General features: G+C 51.9%; 1 protein-coding gene across 1 annotated transcript; it reads left to right on the top strand.

Annotated features, from left to right (window-relative positions):
• The first annotated feature begins 6,867 nt into the window (after positions 1 to 6,867).
• Positions 6,868 to 15,383, top strand: LOC144267572 (zona pellucida sperm-binding protein 4-like). Its single transcript, XM_077821650.1, has 12 exons — positions 6,868 to 7,069; positions 7,387 to 7,508; positions 7,590 to 7,692; positions 8,294 to 8,449; positions 8,913 to 9,100; positions 9,595 to 9,692; positions 10,765 to 10,895; positions 11,320 to 11,509; positions 11,611 to 11,758; positions 13,184 to 13,262; positions 13,866 to 13,982; positions 15,274 to 15,383. The coding sequence occupies exons 1-12, from the start codon at positions 6,868 to 6,870 to the stop codon at positions 15,366 to 15,368; spliced, it is 1,629 nt and encodes a 542-aa protein (XP_077677776.1). The 3' UTR covers positions 15,369 to 15,383.
• Positions 15,384 to 17,039: the final 1,656 nt, after the last annotated feature.

The following is a 17,039-nucleotide window of genomic DNA, read 5'->3' on the forward strand; positions in this document are numbered from 1 at the left end:
ACCCTGCTACACTTGTCCCAAGGTGGTTGCTTCTGAACTTCAAGAGCCTCAGGCCCTAACCCATGCCCTCTCCTCTAGGTGTACCTGCACTGCACCACTTCCATGTGCTGGCCCTCCAGTCTGGAGCCTGTGAGTGTCCTGGCCCCTCTGCCTCCCCTTCTCTCTGTGGGATGGGATGGGATAAGAGGGCCTGGCAGGAATCAGTTGTCTCTCTGGAACTGGGTCTGAGAAACCTGGGAGTGGGGTCCTCCTCTTCTCCCTCCTGCCATGAAACTGGCTTCTGGGCACAGACTTCCTCTAATACTGGGGGTAACATCGTTCTTGCAGTGAGCAGCTCCATCTCCCAGAGCCTCTTTGAGAAGTCCAAATTCAGCCTCATCCCAAGGGAAAAGGACATGTACTCCTCAATCCCTGAACAATGTGGAGTGTCCTGGCTATGGAAGGTGGGGAGTGCTAGGCAATGTGGGTCTCCTGAAGCAGAGTCCTGGTGGTGTGGGAGTACAGGTTTCTTGTCTGTGCCTTGCAATTAATCTTTTGCTGGCCTTATGGGGGGTAGGAGGAGCTCCAAGCAGCACCCTCAGGATGGGCTCTCCCCCATCACCAGCCAGGGGGCTGATATATTCCTCCAGGACTGGATGAGGAGAAGCTGCTGTGGATGGATAGGGTGATTATCTGAGCCCTGGTGTAACTGTAGTCTGAAGCTGACCTTGTCCCTGAGCCTTGCGTGAGCTGCCCAGTGGTAGAAATTCCCTTCAAGGGAACCGTACATGCTGCTGGGCAATTGAACAAGGGCACTAAGCCAGGGCAACAACTTGTGTACTGGGTGACTTTGCATTTCAGGCTGTGTTCTGGGTGTTGTGGTCACATCTGAAATAGCATCTGCTGCCTCATCTACAGCTGCCACATTCTCCAGCCCCTGGGCAGGGTGGGAGTCTGCCATGAGCAGGAAAGGGCTGGCAGTGGGAGAGAGAGGATTCCTGTTCCTTCTACCCCTCCCTGGGCCGTGCAGACTGGGTGTATGGCTAATAACTGCTTTGTCTCCATCCTGCATGCTTGTCTCGGAGCACCCTGGACTGCAGCTTGGGCCAGCACAGCAGTCGGGGGGTGGGGGTGGGCCTGTCCATGTCACTCCTGGTAACTGCATGGTGGAGATGGAGGAGAAATGCAGCTTGTGAAACCAGAATCTTGAATTAAAACCATTCCAGACATACTGTTTCTCTGGCTCAGCTCTGCAGTCTCCCCGTGAGAAGGGGAGAACGGACCTGAGATGAGTGTGGGTGGAGCAACGGGCAAAATCCCTGCTAGACATGTTTATGGAAGCTTTCCCTCTACTCCCCTGGCCTCTGCCACAACTCCTGGTTCCCTTGGCATAGTCTACCCTGTCTCTTCACCTCGATTACTGGCTATGGCTAAGTGGAAGCTGTTTGTCATGGTGAGCATGTGACAGGTTGGGTCACAGAAACCCCTTTAGGACTGCCACCTGATGTGCTGGGACTACCTCCAAGCCAGTTTTTCCTGGCAGCTTGGGACTTCAGTACCTTGCCTGGTTGTGCCAGACATGCTAGCCTGCTACAAACACAGACCCAGGTCTGAACCAGGTCCCCCAAAAGTTGCAGGCTTAACTGAAAACAGCTTAAGAAGTGCTCCTGCCCCTGCTACCCAGTTCCCATTGGGATCTAAACCCCAAATACATCTGTTTTACTCTGTATAAAGCTTATACAGGGTAACCTCATAAATTGTTCGCTTTCTGTAACACTGACTGAGATATGCGCAGCGGTTTGCTCCCCCAGGAATTAATTACTTGCTCTGGGTTAATAAGTAAAAAAGTGATTTTATTAAATATAAAAGGTAGGATTTAAGTGGTTCTAAGTAATAGAGAGAACAAAGTGAATTACCAAGCAAAATAAAACTCACACATCTAAGCCTAACGGTAAGAAACTAAATGCAGGTAAATCTCACCCTCAGAGATGTTCCAATGAGCTTCTTTTACAGACTAGGCTTCCTCCTAGTCTGGGTCCAGCAATCACTCACACCCTTGTTGTTACTGTCCTTTGTTCCAATTTCTTTCAGGCATCTCTTTGGGGTGGAAAGGCTATCTCTTGAGCCACCTGAAGACAAAATGGAGGGGTTTCCCAGGGACTTATATAGTCTCTCTTATGGGTGGAAACCCCTTGTGTTTTCCTATGCAGAATCACAGCTACAAGATGGAGTTTTGGAGTCACATGTCCATGCATGACTCAGTTGTTTACAGGCCAATGCCATTGCTTACATGTTAGTTTGACTGTTCCCAGGAAAGCTCAGATGTGGATCTCAAAGTCCATTGTCAACTTGATTGTCCTTTCTCAAGAAGCTGACCAAATGCTTCACTGAGGCTACTTAAAATCAAACAAGTACACAGCCAATATTCATAAGTTCGAATACAAACATGATACATGCATACAAATAGGATGAATATATCCAGTAGATCATAACCTTTGCAGAGATATGCTACATGGCATATCTAGCATAAAACATATTCCAGTGATGTCATATTTACACTCAGAAGCATATTTCTATAAAGCATTATGGGGTGCAATGTCACAGAGCAGTTATGGGTTTGAACTCAAGCCTGCTCAGCCTGTGGAGGGAGGCCTAGTGAAGCACCATGTGTCTGCTCCTGCCTCAGTGATAGCACCAGGGAAAGGGCTTGACATTCCTGCCTGTTGCCTTAATGGAGGTGGGCCCAACCCTGCCTACTCCTTGTCCGACCAGCTGTGCAGGAATGGACAATTGTGACCTCCCAGCCAGAAACCAGATGCTTTGCTCATCTGGCAGCAGCACCAAGGAACTTAGCTTATTTTGAGTCTTACAGCATATGGAGCACCAGTGCTGTACCTCATCTCAGTGTGATAACTAGTCTTCTTGCTAGGCAGGCTTGAATGGGGCTAGTTAGCTTGGTCAACTAGTATCTCTGTATGATCCAAATGCCACCACCCTGCAAAGCTCAGGGCTCCCTCCATGCTTCTCCTGTGCTTGGCCAACTCAACCAGTGGAGATTACTAAAGCAAAATACAGGCAGGAACTGTATAAAACCAACTGCTGGTTGAGGAAACTGTTAACTAATCCCAGCGCTCCTCTCTCATGTTTGCTACTGGATCCTGGCTGACCAGCAGGAAGGCAGTGGCTGGTGAGAGAATTAATAGCTGCCCTGGGGAAGTGACATACTCCAGAGTGAGGGGAAGGCTATAGAATTGGCAAGGGGGACAGAGAGCCCAAAGAGCAAGGGAATCTTGTGTTTGTACAAAGGTCAATAACATCTTCTGTACCAGTCTTGGGGGAGATCCTGGCTGAGCTACAGCTTCCCCAGAAAAGCAGGAGAGATGTGCAGAATTAGTCAGCAGAGCTCCAGCAGCCCTGCCGTGATCTCCACTACCCACTTTCTGGAGTCCAGGGTAGAACGTCTGTTCACACAGAGACCAGTCCCAGTATAACCCATAGCTGGTGTTAGGGTATTTTGGGATGAGGGAGAACTATGTTCAAGTCCCTGCTCTGCTGGAGTCAGAGCCTTGACCCTGGATCTCCCCCATCCCTCCTGAGTGCCCCAACCTCTGGGCTGGTGCAATCTGTAGTGCTTTTTCTTTACTGAAAACTTTAGGAAGATCTGTTTTGCCTTAATGCAACCTAGGTCCGCTGGAATAGCGGCATGTGTGCATAGCTGAGACAGTTTAAAACAGCCAAGTCAGTTGTGACCAGCTCAGCCTTTAGTGAATGCTGGCCTGATGTTTTCCATTCTAGGGCTCTGTTTTCAGTTGCTCTGAGCCATTTGGGCTGAAGTTTTCCAGCTCAGGTGTCTGCCTCAGGCTGAATTTTTTTTTAAAGGAAAGTTTCACCTAAAACAGAGCAGCTGTTTGCAAGGATTAATTGGGGTGGGGGGGGGAAGAGAATAGGTTTTGCCCCATTAGAGAGAAAATAGCTGCTTCATTGAGAAGTTCTAGAACCCTCCTGGTGGGGAGCTGGGAGCTGAAACATCCCAGAGTGGCTGTTTTGATGTTTGGGCTGTACCTCTTGCTGGTCCTGAGAAGCTTCTCCCACATGGAGCCAAGTCACGAGCCTTTGAAAAAATCAGTTTGCTCAGGCTCAGTGGAGGTTTGTTTGGAGCTAAATTCTCCAGTTTTTATCTCCACTGAGCAGCACTTTCCCTTAAATTTTTTCTGCTGGTCACGAGGGGACATTGTGGTGTTGAGCACCAAAACTGAGAGCAAGGCACCTGTCTCTCCTGTGATCTCAATGCCCCCTGCTTGGACCAGGCTGCACCGAGGAGGAGTAGAGGGCCTGATCCACACACAGAGGATGGGGGGAAAATGGAAAGGGACAAGATAGACACAGAGCTGGGAGGGCAGAAGCCATGGTCGGGGTGGGATAGGAGGAGGGGCAGGAGCTAGTGTGGGTGACTACAGGGCCCCAAATGCTATGGTAATATAAATAAGAGCAGTTGAGGGGGTAGAGACTAGGAGGGAGCCCAGTGGCAGAAAGAAAAATGACTACTAGAATCACTCCCTAACAGATCTTGGAAGAGAACCCAGGAGTCCTGCGCCACACCAGTCCTTGGCTGTCAGCAAATAGCTCTGAAACCTGCTGGCAAAGCATGCATCTCTCCTCCGTTTCAGCCATGTAGAGTACATCCATGCAGACAGCGGCCACCCATGGCACTGAGTCTCCAAGCCCAGGCTGAAAGATTTGGGCTCATGCGACCACAGCAAAAACAGTTGTGTCAAGAGCACTTTTAAGTGGGGGCTTGGCTGGAGCTCATGCCCTGAAACATACCCCACTCCCTAGGCTTCAGAGCTCGAGCCACAATGTCTACCCAGCTATGTTTAGTGCAGTAGCCCAAGTCTGTTGATATGGGCTCACAGGCTTGCTGCTGTGGGCTGTGCAGACATACCCATAGAGCAGAGGTGGGCAAACTACGGCCCACCAGCCAATTTAATCTGGGCTTGAGCTCCCACTGGGGAGCGGGGTCTGGGGCTTGCCCCGCTCCTGAGCGCCATCTGGGGAGCGGGGTTGGGGGGAGGCCACTCCATGAGCACTAGCTGCAGCTCCGCGCAGCTCCTGGAAGCAGCAGCATATCACCCTTCTGGCTTCTACGTGTAGGGGCAGCCAGGGGACTCTGCACACTGCCCCTGCCCCAAGCACTGCCCCCGCAGCTTCCTTTGGCTGGGAACTGCGGCCAATGGGAGCTGCAGGGGTGGCGCCTGTGGATGGGGCAGTGCCTGGCTGCGGCTCCGCATAGGAGCTGGAGGGGAGACATGCCACCTGGAGCCTGCACCCTGAGTCTCTCCCACGCCCCAGCCCCCTGCCCCAGCCCTGATTCTCCTCCCGCAATCCAAACCCCTCATCCCCAGCCCCACCCCAGAGCCTGCACCCCCAGCCAGAGCCCTCACCCCCCTGTGCTCCAATCCCCTGCCCAAGCCCAGAGCCCCCTCCCACACTCTGAACCCTTTGGTCCCAACCTGGAGCACCCTCCTGTACCCCAAACCCCTCATCCCCAGCCCCACCCCAGAGCCTGCACCCCCAGCCAGAGCCCTCACCCCCCTGTGCTCCAATCCCCTGCCCAAGCCCAGAGCCCCCTCCCACACTCTGAACCCTTTGGTCCCAGCCTGGAGCACCCTCCTGTACCCCAAACCCTTCATCCTCAGCCCCACCCCAGAGCCTGCACCCCCAGCCGGAGCCTTCACCCTCTCCTGTACCCCAACCCCAATTTCGTGAGCATTCATGGCCTGCCATACAATTTCCATACCCAGATGTGGCTCTCGGGCCAAAAAGTTTGCCCGCCCCTGCCATAGAGGCTAACAGCCTAGTACTCCTACCAGTTATTCCTCTAGTTCAATGGTAGAGGGCTGTGCTGTAACTCTAAAGGTCCCCCGCTCCTGATGAATGAAGTTGGGATCCATACAGCTCCATGGGATGAAAATTGTTTTCCATTTGTATTTTGAAACTGTCAGGAAAGCACAAGCTTTAGGCACATCCCATGCACCCATCCCTCGACCCAAGCTGCTTTGGCAGGTCCAGTTCCTGCATTTGTTCAAAGGAAACAGAGAAGAGTTTGGGGTCCCCAAGACTCAATAGACTTGGATAGCCCTGGGTGCCTGCTGGGCTGGGAAGCAACGGTGCAAAGAGAAACCAAACCTAGCTTCCCACAAGAACTGGATTCTCTGGGCCTGACTCTCCACTGGCCTGTGCCTCATTAACAGTAGAGGGGGTAAAACACTTCCCTTCTCCTTTGGTAACTATGGCAATGGAGATTCAGGCCCTCCCCCTCTCACCGGTCCCTCTGCAAGGGCCTGATGCAAGGAACCTGGCCGTCCTCCAGGCAAAGCCAGCCCAGTGTGTGAACTGAGCGAGGGCTGGCTGGGGCTGTCCCCGAGGAGCCTTCCTGCTCCAGGGGGAGTCTGGTGCCACAGCAGCTCTAGAGAATGAGTCCAGAGCTGGCTTGGTGGCAGATGGCCTGGAAGCGGGGGATGCCCCCATCATGCAGCAGGGGGACCTTGGCAAGGGGCCAGGCTGATCCCTCAGCTGGGCGAGGCCCAGCACCAGCATTTGGAGAGGAAGGAAGGTCTGAACCCTCCCGGGGTTCCAATGGGAAGGAATAAACTGACCTCCCCTCAGTAACATGCCATGAACACAGACCCATCTTCTGCTTCCCTGTGAGAAGGGCCAGGAAGCTCCATCCCACCCCCAAGGTTTCTCCTTCCTGGGGCAGGGTATGGCCAGACCTCAGGGGAGGGGCTGGGCTCTTCTCCCTTGGCCCTGCAGGAATGGCCACCTGGGCTCTGGCCAATCCCAGCTGCCTGCAGGGTACAAAGGAGGCAGACTGGGGGCAGATGCCTTATGGGTCACTGGCAGGAGAGCAGCATGGCTGGGGTGTGGTTTGAGCTCTATGGGGGAGTGGTGTGCTTCTGGCTGCTGTACTGCCCCTTTGCTCTGGGAGCCCTGGGGGAGCCTAGGGAGCTGGTCTGTGGCCAGAGAAGCTTGCAGTTCATGCTGCATCCTGGCCAGGCTGGGGTGGACTCCCTGGCACTGACTGCTTGGGGTAAGTGAGGCTAGACCTGTGTGCCCCTCCCTGGGTGTCTGGAGGGAGCCCAGTGTGTGGTTCCAGGGAGAGGGGAAGGGACTGATTCTGTCCCAGGGATCCTTCTGCTTGTCCAAGCCCTGCCCAGCAGCTGGCTGAGTCCTAGGGAGCCTGAGCAATGGCTGAACTGAGCTGGGCAGGGCTCCTGGCCTGGGCAGCCCTCCTGCCCCTCCACAGCCAGGAGCCTGTCCCCTCTGTGCAGGGAGGCAGTAGCTCCTTAGAATACTCTTGTGCCCTCTTCCCCTGCACTGGCTGCTGATCTCATTGTTCCTCCCTAGATGTGGCTGGGAAGCTGCATGCTCTGCAGAATGACTCCAGCTGTGGGATCTGGGTCTCCCAGGCTGCAGATGGCTCCAGGACAGTTGGTGCCTCCTATGCTGGCTGTTATGTCTCTGAATGGGTGAGTGACCTTCTGGCACCTGCCTTGGGTTCTGGACTGGCTGCTCTGCCAGCCCTGATGTCTGTGGGTCTCTCTCCCCAGGATGGCGGTTATCTGATGGTGGTTGGTGTTGAGGGGATGGCTGCTGGTGAGCACAGGGCCCTGCATGAGGAGAAGGTGCTCAGGTGCCCCAGGAGCCTGCCAGGTGAGGGCCTAGTGTCTTATGCTGAATGCCCCAGCCTGTGGCTGTGAACCATCTTGTGGAGATGGCTGCTCTCCTCCAGTTACACAAAGGGAGGCCTTGGTCTCCCTCTTCTCCTCCCTGGGGTCAGGTGGCGACTGTGGGGCCAGTGACAGCCCTTCTTTGCAGGCTGAGCAAGACAATGCCCTGGGCAGAGAGCACTCCCTGCTGCTTGGCTGCTCTTCTCACATAGGAGAGCCTGGCGTTCATGGTCTTTGTATTGCATTAGCCCTTAAGAGCTCCAGGCAGAGCCTGTGGATGGTGACAGGTGCTGGAGGCTTCCCTAGATGCCATGTCTCCACTACCCCATTACCCAAACTGTTCCTGGATTAAATGGTGAGTCTCTGGGCTGAGAGTGCACAGACCAGGTTCCCCCTGGATGGTTCAGATTGAAGCCCCGCAGCAGAGTGTGAGCTGGAGGCAGGATGTCTGTCCTGCAGAATGCCTGGGGTCCTGAGGGAGCCTCAAAGCTCCTAGCCAGGCCAGGAGGGAGCATGCTCTGTAGCCCAGTTTCTTGCCCCACCTAGTCTCTGTTCCTTACTGCTTCCCACCTGTCTCACCCCAGCCCTGGATGCTCCAAGCCCCGATGTCTGTGCTGCCATCCAGAGCCAGGATAGGCTGCCCTGTGGCTCCCCACCCATCGCCCAGGGAGTCTGTGAAGAACAAGGCTGTTGTTACAACCCCAGTGATAGGGTGAAGCCTTGTTACTATGGCAACACAGGTGAGTTTCTGTGCACATGAATTGTCCAGAGCTGACTAATGGTCCCACATGTGGGTGGAGGGGGGGGGGGGGCAGTGGCTGAGATACCTGGCATCAAAGCTGAGTGGGGTTTCCATGTACCCAGTCCTGGAGACAGCTGGGTGCTGGGCTAGTTAGTGTGACATCAAGGCCACGTGCAATGCTTTCCATCCAGCCTCAGGCTGAGTGCTTCAGCTGTGACCAATAACAGTCCCAGCCCTTGCTCTGGAATCCACAGCACATGCCTCGTGGCCATTACAGCTCCACCATGAGCTATATGTGCCAGGGTCCTTTGCAGTGCCAGCCTGTGCCCTGGAGGGGTGCAGTAGAACATGGTGGGTTCTTATTCAGCTCCAGGACAAGCTGCTGGCTTCTGCTCTAGTGTCCTGAGACTGGCTAACCCAGGTAGGAAGGTGGCCCTGACTTGTCCCCGGCTCCCTTCCAGTGACAGCGCAGTGCACTCCAGATGGCCACTTCTTCCTCGTGGTCTCTCGGGCTGTGACTCTGCCCCCCCTGATCCTGGACTCGGTGCATCTGGCCAATGGGCACGGTGCTGGCTGTGTCCCTGTGGGGCAGAACAACGCCTTTGTCCTGTTCCGGTTCCCACTCTCTGCCTGTGGCACCACTTTCCAGGTAAGAGTTGAGCTGGGGGAGGCCAGGATGGGGTCACTCAGCAATAGAAGGGGGTTCACTTTTTACTTATTAATTAACCCAGAGTGTGTGTTAATAGCAGCTGTGCATATTTTTTATTAGTGTTAGAGGGCAAACAATTTATAAGTTTACCCTGTATAAAGCTTATACAGAGTAAAATGAATTTATTTGGGGTTTAAACCCCATTGAAAGCTGGGGATTTGAGTGTTTAAAACATTTTTAAGCTGCTTTGAGTTAAATTTATAACTCATTACATGGCATATGTAGCATAAAACATATTCCAGTTATATATACAGAAGCATATTTCTATAAAGCCTTATGGGGGCACCATAACAGCTGCACGTTGTCTGTGAATGCCACCTGACTAGGTTCAGTGGTGGCCTAGAAGCACTGCATCATGCCACTGAAGATGCCAATTCTTGGCTAGATGACCATGCACATGCCAAATAAAATAAGTGATTGCTCTCTCCTTCCAGATGGTTGGAGACCAGGGTGTGTATGAGACTGAGCTGGTGGCAGACAGGGATGTGAACACCTGGGCTCTGGGCTCCATCACCAGGGATAGCACCTTCAGGTAACTCCTGGGGCTGGTATCTCTACCCTGAATCTCTAGCGCTGCCTCTGTCATGTCAGGCAATAGCATGGGAGTGGTTCAGGGCCAGCTGTTCCTCCAGTCAGCTGTTCCATGGCAGGTGCCAAACACTGCAGTGACTCTCTTCCCCAGAACCCTGGGCTCTCTCAGCTCATTGGGAAGACTGGCCATGAGGAGTGAGGTGAATGGGGCTGAGCATGAAGCAAGTCAATAAAGGGGATATTGGTTTGTAACCCTTTCCTGGGCTGGGGTGTGGGGAGGAAATGAAGTGAACTCACCAGCCAGCATGTCCCTCTGCAGCCAGGCCTGGCATTGTAGCAACTCCACATTCAGCCTCTGCTCAGGACTCCCGCCCTCTGGTCGGGTCCATCCTATTCACTCATTCTAGTGTAGGAATCCAATATGCTAAAGTATCTGACCCTGTGTTGGGTCACTTGCCCCAGCCTAGGTTCTGTAGTCACTGACTCTGCTCTCTGTGGGAGGTTTTCCTATTACCCCCTCCTGGGGATGGGAGGGGAACCAGGTCCACCCTCTGCTCTGGCTTCCAGCCAGGAACTCTGGGATCAAGCAGTTATCACTGTCTCTCCTTACAAGATCTTCCACTTCCTACCTCTGCCTGACCACAGGTGCCTTTCCCAGGACTTCATCGTCCACTCCTCTTTGGAAGTCTGATTCCTTGTGAGGCTTCCTGTTGGAAGCCTCCTTTTGGCAGTTTCTGGCCATCCCCCTGGCACCTGCCTGGAACCCTGGCTGCTCTGTCCCTTTGGGGCCAATCCTAAAGTAGAACTCCCTATGGCAGCTCTCCTCAGTCCTTCCCTATTGCCCTGCAGTCCCTCATCTATAGGAACCACGCACTAGGTTCTCCCTAGATGGGACTAATTCTTAATTGCCTCGCCTCCAGGTACCCCATATGGGGCAACTCAGCTCCCCTGAATGCTGTCCCTCCCACTGTGGGGTTCATAACCACCCTCTAGTGCCCTTCCCCTCAATGCTGTCTCTGCAATGCATGCCTGGCCTTGATCATCTCTCATCTTCTTGGCACTCTCACCACCAGGTTACACGTCCGCTGCAGCTACTCCATCAGTGGAAACTTCCTCCCCCTGAGTGTCCAGGTCTTCACCCTGCCCCCGCCCCCTGCTGTGTCCCAGCCTGGCCCCCTGATGCTGGAGCTGCGCATTGCCACAGGTAGGAGAGCTCCTTGGAGAGAGACGTGGTGGAGCAAGGGCTCATTCTTACCTCTTGGTGCAGGAATCTGGTCTCTGGCTTAGCTGCCCCTCCAGGCCAGATGAGGCCTTAAGACCCTGTGGAATGGATCTAGGGAGGATGGGGGAGATAAGGCTGTGACTTGACTGTCCTTTGCACTTTGATTTTAGGATTCAATTACAGCTCACTGAATCTCTCACTTACGGCTGAGAGAGAGGTTATCTGTCCTCAGTGTATAGAAAGGCAGCCCTGCTCCTGCATTGTGGGCTAGATCTAGCACAGTGGGAATGCTTACCCCAAGCTGGGAGTCCAGGCGCTGCCTGAACTGTGGGTGTTGACCCTGTATAATGCACTAAGATTTTCTACATGCATCTAATGCTGATCTGCAGTGACCTCTCTGTTCCAGAGCAGAATTACGGCTCCTACTACACAGATAGAGATTATCCTGTGGTGAAGGTTCTGCAGGACCCCATCTACGTGGAGGTCCGGATCCTGCAGAGAACTGACCCAGATCTGGTTCTGGTCCTGCACCACTGCTGGGCCACTCCCAGTGCCAACCCCCAGCAGCAACCACAGTGGCCGATCCTGGTGGATGGGTGAGTGACAGGGTCCAGGGTGAGGAGTCTCTATTTGGGCCTGGGGAGTGCAGGGCACCTTCTCACAGCTGCTTCTCCTCCCTCTCCCCCCTGATTCCCAGGTGCCCATATGCAGGAGACAACTACCGCACCCAGCTGGTGCCTGTGGGAGCCGCCTCGGGGCTGCAGTTCCCATCTCACCACCAGCGCTTCATCGTCAGCACCTTCACGTTCGTGGAGTCTGCCTCCCAGCAGGCGCTCACAGGGCCGGTATGGCTTCTCTTTGATGCTCTTGTCAGCTGCTGTAGCTCCACTCCATTGGAACAGCAGCCTAGCCTCTCGCGAGCTGCTCAGAGTGGACATGAGACCTGGCCTACAGGGACCTCAAACAAGCAGAAGGGGGCTTTGACTGTTCATGCTGAAGCAAACCAACACCTCAGCTGAATCATAACCAGCTAATGGCCAACTGTGGTTCTGTAGCTGGCAACTAGGGAGAAGTGATGTTGCAGCTAGCCTGGGACACTCTTCCCAGACTCTAGGAAGAAGCAGCTCAAAAACAGAGCCTTGGCCACTCTTTGTAAATGGCAGGCCACGTGGAAAAGCCTTTAAAACTAACCTTTATCCCAGATTGGGTGTACAAATACACTTGCCCTATAGCCTTGTCTTGAGGCCAGCTGCCTAGTGAGATCACAGGACTTGGAGTTATGGGACTGGTCACATAGTTTCTAAACCCACTTTAAGTTCCTCACTGGGACCTGGGGCAGTCACTGATCCCCATGCTAAAGACTGACCTGCCTCCGGTCTCTTGAGGCATCACAAATGTGAAGTATTTACTGACTGAGGAAGAAAGCAGTGCTAGAGCAGGCTTCCCACAGTGAGTGGGGAAGCAATGTCAGATGCTGCTCATTCTAGAGCAGTGGCTTTCAACCTATTTACCACTGAGCTGCATCTGATACCTGTTTGGCCCATGTGACGGCTGCAGCTCTGTGCTGACTGGGCCATGGGTCACAGGTTGAGAACCATCTTTCTAGAGCTTTAAACTAGTATATGGAGGGAAAATCTCACCAGCACTTGAGATACTAGTGGATGCTTTATAGTTGCAGGAGTCTTGACCAAACTGCCTTGACTCTTCAGTATCAAATGGACTTTACAAGCTTAAGGACTGACTTGTAAATTGGACTTGGGTGCTGTTGTCTCACTACTTGAAGTATGTGGTGCTGTCCCCACCTCTTAGCTCCCACTGAGACCTCTGACTACTGCTTTGCTCTGTAGATGTGACATGTCAGGGAGAAACTCTCCTGTAATCTCTCTAACCACCTGATCTGTCAATAGCTGCCTTTCAGTGAGCTCTTCCAAGTGCATTAGCTGCTCACATTCTCATTGGGATGTACATGATCTATATTTCTAACCCCTTGGTTCTTTTTCCTGTCCAGAGTGGGTGGCTGACCATCTAAACACAATCCAGGCTTGTCTGTGACTTGACACTGAATCTCCTTCCCTTAGTGTGGGATAGCAGGGGGCCACACTGCTGGGCTCCCTCTCAGGGGGTCCTCACCTACTGGCTGGGCTCCCAGAAGCCTTGGGAAGTAAAGTGCTGGGGTACAACAGCCCCTAGTCTGTTTAGAGAATCCCCTGCAGCACTGCTCCTATAGCTAACTGCAAGAGCCTGATTCCTAACACCTGTTCTTCCTCTAGGTGTACCTGCACTGCAGTGCCTCCATGTGCTGGCCCTCCAGGCTGGAGTCCTGCACCATCCCCTGCCCTGCTGGAGCCAGTAAGTGCCCAAGTTCTGCTCTCTATGGGGTGGGGATAAGGGCCGCTGCCAGGACTCCTGTAATCAATGGTGGATCTGTAACAACCACTGAGGGCTGGTGATGCCTAGCTGAAAAGCAAGGCTGCTCTTTCAGGAGGCAAGTGGCTGTTGGCCTGTACACAAGGCATTGCCACTAGGGAGGAGGAGTTGCACAGACCTCCCAAAATTATATTTTTAGATCAGTTGTGATTTGGGCCCAGCATGACTCTACAACTGTTAAGCTGAAGTGTCACCAACCCTTTCAAATGGCAGTGATTGTGGCTAGTACCCTCTGAGGGTGCAGCAGATGAGACTTCCATGCAGTGCAAACATGTCACTTCTCTTGCTAGGTACTGCATTCTTAAGATCAGATCAATGCAGCTGCCTCTTCAACTTGTGTCCAAGCTTTGATCTTTATTGGAGAAAAATTGGGGATTAGGCTGTACATTGCAACCTTTGCTGCAGGGGATGCTAACTTACTTGTACTGTCTGGCAGTCTCCTCTGGGATGATGGGAACAGGCTACCAGGTCACTCTGGGGCAATGCTGCTTTGAATCTAAAACATGTTCCTCATGTGTCTCTCAGGGGGTAGAAGGAGCTCTGAGCATCACCCAGAGACTGGCCTTTCCTCCATCACCAGCAGGGGGCCTGTGTTTCTTCTCCAGGGTGGTGCAGAAAGAAATGATGCTGTGCACAGCTTTCGTGAGTACCACTGACCTGACCACTCCTGGCACTTAGTATTCTCCCTACAAGGGAGCTTGGATGCAGCCATAAATGACACTGCCAGAGCTCCATCAGTTGTAGGGATGTGATGTCCCCTTGGGCTCAGATGAGCACCAAGGGGCACTACTCCCTGCCTGGCACTGATGTCCTTGCACTGTCCAACCTGCCAGTTGTAAGCATCTGAGTCTAGAACCTCTATCCCTAGGTGTCTGAACTTGGACCAATACCAAGGTGGGGGATTGATCTTTACCCCATTCACCCCTCATCACCCTGGAAGAGATGGTGAAAACTCTGAGGCTCCTATAACACCTGAAACGTCAACTGCAACCCCAATTCAGATTATAGTAGCATCAGGAGGGCCCCAAGTAAAAACTGCAATTGCTGCTCATTTTGGTCACTAACATGGCAGTGAGAGGTTTCAGAGTAGCAGCCGTGTTAGTCTGTATCTGCAAAAAGAGAAGGGGTACTTGTGACACCTTAGAGACTAACAAATTTTATTTGAGCATAAGCTTTCATGAGCTACAGCTCACTTCTGTAGCTCACAAAAGCTTTTGCGCAAATTTGTTAGTCTCTAAGGTGCCACAAGTATTCCAGTTTTATGGCAGTGAGAGGGGTTCCTACTAATCAAGTATCTAGCTCTCATGCGCCCTCTGTTCAGATGTAGGTTATTTAATTTTGTCTACGGTCTGTCTTTTTTAAACTATAGTTCTGGTACCAAACCACTTATAGGCAACAAGTTGCTATTTATACTTCCTAAAGACACTTAGTTAGGAATAACACTGGCTCCAATCTCTAAACATTTCCCTTTTAATGCCAAACTAGTTTATCCCCTGTCCCTTCTTAAATTGGACACAAAGATCTGATCTAGTGTACTCTCCTGACTTAGTGGTTCTAAAGCAGAAGTCAACAGGCTTCCACATACTGATGTTTGCCTCAATACATTAGACTTGGGAAAATGAAAGACCCATCACCAGTGGGGAGGGAGGCCAAATTTTCCAGAGATGTTCCAGCTAACAAACCATTGGGGAGAACCCTTTCAGATGTAAGCACAGGCTGAAGGCTCTGGACTTCCAACCAAGGGAATCTGCAAGAGGGAGAAATGACTTAATGTCCACTAGATTAATATTTTGGTGTGAAACTCTCCTACACCTAAAATCATGATCTATATAGAGCTCCTTACCTCAATATAGGTGGGGCCTAATTTGAAGCTACAAAGGGGCTCCCATGCCCCTGTTTGCCTGTGTAGTTATACTCTTCATCTCTCTAACAGGACCGCCCATGACTGCTGGAGCACCCAGGGTGCTAGCTGTTGCTGGTGTGGCACTTGTGGGAGCCCTGTTCATGATACTTGTCTCTGCAATGTAGTGAGTACAAAGCAATGCAGCCTGAAATTACATTGCAATAAACACTTATCTGCCATTTCTGGGTCTTTCTGATCAGTTGGGAGGCTACTGCTACTGGGGTGGGGCAGGCAAGGTTTAGTACTCAATTGAATTGAGATCCCAATGCATAGCCTTTGACTTGGTAAGTTTCTCTCAATGCACATTAGAATGGTCTCCATTCAAGTGCATGACAAAGGCTACTAGTAGCACCCAACTACATAAAGTGGTGGAACACCTGCTGCCTTGACAAGGTGATCTGGTCAGAATGCTGACAAGATTCACCTGGCTGTTTCCTTCTGCCTCTGGAATAATGCCTGTCTTGATTGCTAATATACTTAGCATACACAAGGGGGTACAGATGCCCCTGCTTGTGTGGGCAAGGGCTCTATTTGCTTTGGGCTTTAAAAACAAAACTTTCTGCCCCAGAAACCCTTTAATTCACAGGATCCATCTCCACTAAAGAATGAAACCTCCAATTCTCCCCTCCTGCTACAAGGGACACTGCTTCAGTTATAGTGCCCTCAGGTTGCTATTGCACAGCTCCCTGAAGCAGAGCCTTTCAGGGCAGCCTGAAAGGCCATGTGGGAGCCCTGGGGAATTGTGAAGAGTCAGTCATTATGTAGCAGTAACATTTCCCAGTCCTTCTCTCAGCACAGAGATCAGTGTTAACTGTCAGCTTTCTCCTGGCAGGGTGAAAGGCAGGCAGCGGCAGTTGTACAATCACTACACATGAGCCTGAAGCTCAAGAGGTGGAGTGGTGCTACACTCACATTTGAACTAACAGCATAGTGGGACTAAGGTCAACCTGTACCCTAGAATGAGCAACCACTGCTGCCGAATGAGGAATACTTCTCTGTGGGGACAGCTTGCTGTGACCTTCAGCCCCAGGCCATCAGCCAAATGAGTTCTCCTCCCTGCCTCAAAGGAGTGGCATACTACTTGCAAACACTTTCTGAGCAGTTAATGACCAGTTAGACTTTCAACAAGAGAGTACTGGCTGTCTTAATGCTGCTGAGCTGTAAGAGCTCAGCTGCACCTAGGGCCAAAGGTGCCACCCTCTCTGTGGCTTGCTCTTAAGAACTGTAAAATAGCCCGATTATCTTCAGTGATCTTGGCCTAAAATTGGATTACTTAAGTTGCAGTTTCAGTAGCCCAGAATCTCAGTGGGTGTAAGCCACAAAGCTCCCCTGGAGTTGTAAGGACATCAGAGGAGTCTGGTGCTACCACTTCACAGGAGTTAGTAGGATATGAAAGATCTCAAAGCAGTGAGGGCAGAACAGGAATCTAGAGCAAGGGAAACTGAAGCTTCCTCTGATAGGAAAACTGTGCAGGAGTATTTAAAAAAGATCTCTTTAAAAAAGAGCACCTACATCCTGCTATTATAGAAATGCCAACATGCAGTTTGACAGTTGTTCTCTGGGCCTATGTGCTGACAGAAAGGGGATGAGAAAACACTCTTCCCTGCTAAACACAAGATTGCTTCCTTCTATAAGGGGGGACAATACCATAATGTTAATGATAATGTAAAATGTATGCAACTTAAAGGGGGAAAGACTCTACAGAACTGTCAAGCCATGGAGAATTGGCTAGATAGCTGACTTTGGACCAACTCTTTCCTTTGAAAGACACTTACTCCTCAGCTCTACTTGTATTT

The sequence above is a fragment of the Eretmochelys imbricata genome, chromosome 7, assembly GCF_965152235.1.
Source record: "Eretmochelys imbricata isolate rEreImb1 chromosome 7, rEreImb1.hap1, whole genome shotgun sequence".
Taxonomy (NCBI): domain Eukaryota; kingdom Metazoa; phylum Chordata; order Testudines; family Cheloniidae; genus Eretmochelys; species Eretmochelys imbricata.

Excerpts from the sequence above, each read along its gene's own strand:
- LOC144267572 (XM_077821650.1), top strand. The coding sequence starts at position 6,868 with ATGGGTCACTGGCAGGAGAGCAGCATGGCTGGGGTGTGGTTTGAGCTC. Across the intron at positions 7,509-7,589 it reads GCTGTTATGTCTCTGAATGG|GATGGCGGTTATCTGATGGT; the intron begins GTGAGTGACCTT and ends CTCTCTCCCCAG. Across the intron at positions 13,263-13,865 it reads CCCCTGCCCTGCTGGAGCCA|GGGGTAGAAGGAGCTCTGAG; the intron begins GTAAGTGCCCAA and ends TGTGTCTCTCAG.